The sequence below is a fragment of the Carica papaya genome, chromosome 2 (genome assembly GCF_054855325.1).
Source record: "Carica papaya isolate Zhongbai chromosome 2, ASM5485532v1, whole genome shotgun sequence".
Lineage (NCBI taxonomy): Eukaryota > Viridiplantae > Streptophyta > Magnoliopsida > Brassicales > Caricaceae > Carica > Carica papaya.
In genome coordinates this window covers 7,702,977-7,709,825 of record NC_142310.1, presented here as the reverse complement: position 1 = coordinate 7,709,825, position 6,849 = coordinate 7,702,977, and the positions used below count along the sequence as shown (strand labels likewise).

At 33.6% G+C, this 6,849-nt stretch overlaps 1 protein-coding gene across 1 annotated transcript; it reads right to left on the bottom strand.

The window, feature by feature from the left end:
- On the bottom strand, positions 1 to 2,062 carry LOC110824265 (Eukaryotic aspartyl protease family protein). Its single transcript, XM_022054843.2, has one exon. The coding sequence runs from the start codon at positions 1,845 to 1,847 to the stop codon at positions 375 to 377; it is 1,473 nt and encodes a 490-aa protein (XP_021910535.1). The 5' UTR covers positions 1,848 to 2,062; the 3' UTR covers positions 1 to 374.
- Between the last annotated feature and the right edge of the window lie 4,787 nt (positions 2,063 to 6,849).

Sequence of the window (6,849 nt, the reverse complement as noted above, 5' to 3'; positions counted from 1 at the left end):
TACTGCCAATTTGGCCAAACCACAAGATTCTTCTTTCAAATTTTCAATAACAGCATCTACAGCGCAACGGTCATATTAATCCCCGTGCTCCGCTAAATATTAACCCCATACGTTCCACAAATTTACTATACATGCCATTACATCGCATCAACGATCGCTTGCCGAGTGGTCCCACCACATGCCACTTACTTCTACTGGACGGGGACCCACACCCTTTCACTTACCCCAAACGGGTTTAAACGACCATAACAAACAAAATCTTCTTTTCTTTTTTTACCGCGTGGTAAAACCGCTAATATAATAACCTAAACGGCTACGCAGATAAATAAGTCAAAACATAACCTGTCTGTTTCCGTTGCTGTTAAAATAAACTCCTAGCATTTATTGGGCGAGAACCCAACGAGAGAGTTACTGATATCGAAACCGACACGTGTCCCCTGCTGCTGCACGTTTCCGATGATTGATAACGATGACGATGTGGGCGCGAAGGCGAAGCAAAACGTACCATCGGAGTCAACCGGAATCAGGAAATTCTTCGCCGGTAACGGTAAAGCTTTCCCATCCGGAAAGTGAAATGAAACCGTTGGAACCTCTACGCTACTCCTCGACGATAAATCAAAGCATGTGTCAAACAAAGCCACGCTGCTTGCTGACGGCAAATCATGCGTTCCCCTGGCGAAGGCGTCACGAAGCGAGTTGTAAGTTTCAGTTTGTAGCCGAGTTACGGCGGTGCCAGAGTCCACGATGATTCCGCCGTTTCCTGACTCGTCCATTTCGAAGGATGACTGCGGAATCGGGAGTAACCGGCCGCCCACACTGATCCCGGTTAGACCGAGGTAGTAAAAAGTGTCCAGCTCGTGGTTGCGTAGTAACGGAGCGGTAACGGCGTCGGGAGATATAGGTGAGTTGAACTCAATGGTCGAGGCGGAGTCAGAATCACGGTCCACGAGGCAGTAAGAGAAACTAGTGCTGTTGAGCTGGGAAGGAAACGACAACGAGCCACCACCAAGGCCGAGCAGGCCAGCCGCGCCAATAAACAAGCCCTCGTTGTTGTGACCGCAGCCAAGGGCTATATTATTGATCGAAGCCGAGCCGAGTGTGATTGTCTCGGTGACGAAGTCCCCGACTGTGTATGAACCATCGCCATAGGACACCTCGTAGAGACATGTCTCATTGCGACACTCGTACATGTCGAGTGCCTTGCATTGTTCGGTTTCGCATGAGAGAGGAGAGTAAGAGGCCGATGCAGACGGCTCGAAGATTGGGTCGGCTTGCTGGTAGCAGTCGGCGCAGGGTTCGCATTGCACCCAGTTGATATCACTGCCTGTATCGAGCACCATATACACGGACTTGGGTGGTTTACCGATTCCAACTCGGGAGAAGTACTCACCGCTTCCCTGACTAGACCCGGACACAATGGGTCCCTGCAAATCCTCTGCCTGGAACTCGAACCCACTATCAAGAGGTTCAAGATTCGACTTTGAGACACCGTTGACAGCCAGATCTAAGCGAGCCGTGAGGGATTTAACTCGGGCTGAGTCGCGCTCGAGTCTAGCCAATGTCAGCGACTTGTAGTCTTTATGCTGAGTTTGTTGAATGGTAGTTCTGGAATGTAACTGCAAAGTAAGCGGAGATGACGAAGATGGTGAGGAGAGGCTCTGTTCTTGAGGGTCGAAGCTAAAAGGTTTCATTTGGGGGTTAAAAGAGAAAACATCCTTGGTTTTCTGGATAGAAGCTGCGACATCAAGAACTGAAACTTTTGAGCTGTGTGGCAAAGTTCGGCAACGGACAAAGGGAGAGGTGAAGAGGAAACCAGATAAGAGAAAAGAGAAGATAGAGCACCACATTTTAGCCACTGAAAGAAGATGATAGCAAATGCGAGAAGTGGGAATGGTTCAGTGGGAGGTCACGGGAGGGAGTTTATAAACACTACTAGGTTGTAGTAAGGTTGACTAGTGAGTAAGAGTCACGCCGGGCTTGCTGGGGGAGAAAAAAGAAAAGGTAAAAATTGGAGGGTGGAGGAGCTTTGGATGAAACCCAGCGGGTCAGACACAAAAAGATTGAGGGGATACAAGAAAATATTTTTAAAGATTAGATTTCATGGAAATCTTTATCACTTTCTATCTAATCATCGTCTTTACATGTTTATTATCATAAACTTCACAAAATCCAAATTAATTAGGATTCTAATAACTTAATTAGCATTACTATGTATACCCATCATTACCTTACAAATAACTTAATCCAAAGAAAGTTGCAGAATAAATAAACTCCCGTGATTTGTGCCTGTTTATTGTTAAATCTATTAAACATACAAATCACGAAGTATTATACCCATAATTAGCTTGTCCTTCACTCCTCTGCTTTTGATCTGGTGGACCCACATTAGATCGAATTATTGCCTTAATTGATGGAAGAGGACTTTTTTTTCTTCTTTTTTTAATAAAAAATATATAACATTGGGTGGCATGAGAAAGATAAATTATTTTGGTAGTAAAAATATATAAAATAATTTATTAAAATGATTTACTCTTTATGCACAAATCATCTTATGTTTATTAATATTTATATAATTTTAATAATATAATAACTATTTGAATTTGAAAACAAATACGTGTAAAATATATTACACTTTAAAGCATATTATTGGGTCAAAAAGTTAGTTTGAATTTAAAGAGTATTTTAAGTGGAGCTTTTTGTACTTGCCATGATGAAGACGACTATTTTTAAGAGGTTAAAATTACTGCAAGTTATATTGCTTTTTAGTTGTGTGATGATAATGCTCGTGCATTGTATCTCTGTAAAGTACTGTCTGTCGACATGGTAAATTTTGATCATTTGGTCCATGTTACTTGATTTCATTGCTTGTTACGGCAACAATGTCCATGTGAATTTAATCTAATTCCCCATATCTTGATCAATAGTAGAACACAAGGAAATCAGTTTATTTTACCAACAGACAGGAAAATACCATGTCTATGGAACAATGAAATTGAGAACAGACCCACCTGTACTTCAAAGCTGTTGGAGCAAATTTTAAGTTATGTTTTTTTTTTTTTTTGCTTTTTCTGCTTTTTTTGCTTCTAGCTAATCAATTATGTACACCCTTCCACTCCACATATATATATATATATGTATATATACACACACACGCACGCACACACAAAAGTTAAAAATTAAAAATTAATTTTTATTTTAATCTTATTTAAATTTTGTATAATTTTTTCTAAATCTATCTATTCCAATTCAAGTTGGATCAAAACTAAAAAATACATATAAAAATTAAAATAGTATGATGTTTAATCCACATTTATGTGGAGTTTAGTTTTGTCCAATTCAATCCACATTCTCTTAATTTCAAGTAATTAATGGTTAATGGGCCGTTTGAACGCACAGAACGGGTATGGGCTTATGGTGACACTTGGACCTAACCCAAATAACCCATTGATACTGGGATTACAAGGCCCAGGCGAGGATACATTTATAATATAATTGAAATTATATGATATAAGCATTTATTACAGTGTAATATTTACTTAAATAAATAAATAATAATAATAATAACAAGACGTTATCATATCTGCCATATTATATTTTATTTTATTCATTTAAATAACCTTAACATTAATTTGGAAATTATTTTCAAATTTGTACATATTTTAACTAGAAGATGGTAAAAATATTTTATAAATAATGAAATGTCAACCCATATATAATTTTATATGGTATTGAAATAACATATCCTAGATTTTATCAAAATCTTTGATAAAACCCAGCATGCATTATTTTGATTTCATATAAGGCCATCTCTAAATCAATGTTATTATGTATTTGCATAATTTTTTTAATTAAACTAAATTTATATATATATTTAAAGTTATGTGGTTCAGTTGAATAGTAAATATGTTTAGATGAAATTAAAGAAAAATGTACAACCTTAAGTTTAAAAATAAAAATATAAGTGTAAAGAAAAAAGTAGAAGATAGATGAATTGTATATATTAGTTTATTGATTAAGAATTATAAAGAAATGCACTAGTATTGATAAGCGAAGAATAAGGATTTTTAGGGTTTTCTTGAAAATGGAGGAGGAGAGAAATAAACTTTGTTTATTACATAAATTTTTTTTTCTAATTTTTATTTTATAAATTCGCACGAACTTATGCACAGAATTCTTGTAACAACCCCGTAAATTCAAAAGAAAATATATAATAATTTAAATACAAAAGTAAAATAAAATGTTAAGATTTACATCCCTTATATAATAATTTAAAAGTAGTAAACAATATTATGGAATGATAATTTCATATCCATTCACAATAAACTAAATTATAACTATTTCTCATTTCACCAGCCTACCAGTATCCATAGGGGTTTATAGGGGTGTCTCTGCTACACGTGAACCATTTTCCTTAACAATTTCAATTACAGGGTCGTCTCCATACCTTGTCCGGTATGAGTGCCAAGACATTAAACATAAATACTTCGTCCGGTATGAGGGTGAAACGGAATGTCCTTATACCTCGTCCAGTATGAGTGTCAAATTATTAAGTCTCCATACTCGTCCGGTATGAAACAATATTCACGGTAGAGTTCCCTATGTATCCGGTCCGTACACCATCTCCAAAGATATCTAGTAAGCCTGTCATTCCATCTATTTATTTGATCACACCCCTATCCTGTTTTCCTTTAATCTCCATTACCAAATCAAATATAATCACATAAATAAATAAACATGCATCCAGTAATGCGATCATGTCTCAAATCCCAAATCAAACAGTAGTCAGGTAAGATAGTAATACATACATTTAAACAATAAAATAGATAAGTCAGATACTATCATGCTTTTAGACTGTAAAAGAAATCAACAGAGAACAATATCCGGTTCGGGCTCAATTAGCAATTTGTAATTAGTTATGCACATCTATTTTATTTGTACAAAATATCGTATTATTATTTATTTAAACTTCAATTTTATGATAGGAAATAGGGTGAGGGGTTCTTACTCGATCTGACGTCGAAAAGGTAAACAGTTTACTGCTTCTACGAGCAGTCTCTAGGGAGTGAATCTGGGTCGTCCATCGCAATTCACTCTGGACCGTTCAATCAATTTTAATTTGACTGTTCGATTACGTTTGGGAGGGAGCGCATCCAGGCCGTCCGTGTGCACTGGAACGGATCTCAGTCGTTCGATCGCGCGCACGCAGATTGTCCACGTGACCCCCCCGCGTGGCTCCCCGTGTCAGCACCTCTGCCACTTGGCGCCACCTGATTGGTCAGGGCTGCTGATCAGGCGTCTAACATGACAAATTTTTTCTAAATTGCGTTTTAACTGCCAGTTTCTGATTTTTCTTTCAAAAATACCATCAGAACCTAATTTTTCAACTATTTTTTTCAAAATTATTTTTAATTTAATCTTTCATCAATTTACTCCATTTTTTTTATTAAAATAAAATATAATAAAATAAATTAAATAAAAAAAATTATATTTATTAATTAAAAAAAAAAGATTTTAATGGGTGTTACAACTATATTTAATGTTGAGTATATATCTACTTTTCCTTTATAAGGTTATACTAGTTACCTAACTCATTGTCTTATATTTTCTTGTCATATCAACTTAAACATTTATTATTTGTGTATTATGTTAAAAATTATTTAAATTTTGACAATTTAATATTTAATAAATAAAAATATAACGGAACATTCAAATAAAACAAAAAAATTTAAGCATAAAAGTAAATTATAAAACTCTAATGTACTTATAAAAATTCAATATATGATTTTCAAACATCTCTATTTCAAAGGCTGTTAGGTTTAATTTTTTTCTTTTTACTCTCTCTATTATCTTGCATTAAGGCAATGGACATGGTGTCTTGGTGGCTCATTCAAACACAATTTCTAATTATCTTGAAAGAGTTTTGACTATTCATCTTTGAAAAATTTCTAAAAAAAAAATATTTAATTTTACATAATATTTTAAATTTTATCATATTGTCTTAATTTTTCCTATCCAAAAAAGAAATAATCCAATAATTTATTGCATTTTTGTTGAGATTCTGTAAAATTATGAATAAGATTAAATATAAATATTTTTTTTTAAAAAAAATTATGAATTTAATAAATTATATGTTAAAATTGTACTCTGACAATTTTATTTATCAGTTATTATTTTCATATATTTATATATATATATATTTTTAACTGAATATTAATTAGTTTTGTAATGCTTTTATGATTCACAATATGGATGATTGGATACAAAATATTTTTCAGTTTTTTTCAAATAAAAGTTTATAAAGTTTTGACTATGATTAACTGTTAATTTTTTTTTTTATAAGATTAATTACTTACACGAGTTATCATTTGTTGTTGCTGAAATATTGGAATGGTAGATACGATGACAAAATCCAATTGCAAAGGCATTCTGAATTCACTAATGAACGTATTATGAGATTATTAGTCTACAAATTATCATGGTTTCTCCCTCAAATTATTCTCCTTAATCTCTCTATTAATATGTTTTTCATTTGTCAAAAGGGTGCGTTGACGTAAGTTTTAGAAAGCTAATTTCCGACACAATCAACGCGACATTAAACCCTCTACTAATTAAATCATTAACGGAATAATTAAGGTCAAACCTTTTTATTTTATTTTTTTTATGATATCTTGTTTTTTTTTTTCTGAACAAATAATTTTTTCTAAAAGAATTTTATTATGTAAATTAATAATTAACTTCAAACAAAATATAATGAAATTTAAAATTAAACTATGACACTTTTAAAAAAGATTTAATTTAATTACCTGAGCTTATATTTTAAGAAAATCAAACAGGAATAATTTACACAAA

What these genes read in the sequence shown, in the direction of transcription:
- LOC110824265 (XM_022054843.2), bottom strand. Translation starts at nt 1,847, where the DNA reads ATGTGGTGCTCTATCTTCTCTTTTCTCTTATCTGGTTTCCTCTTCACC.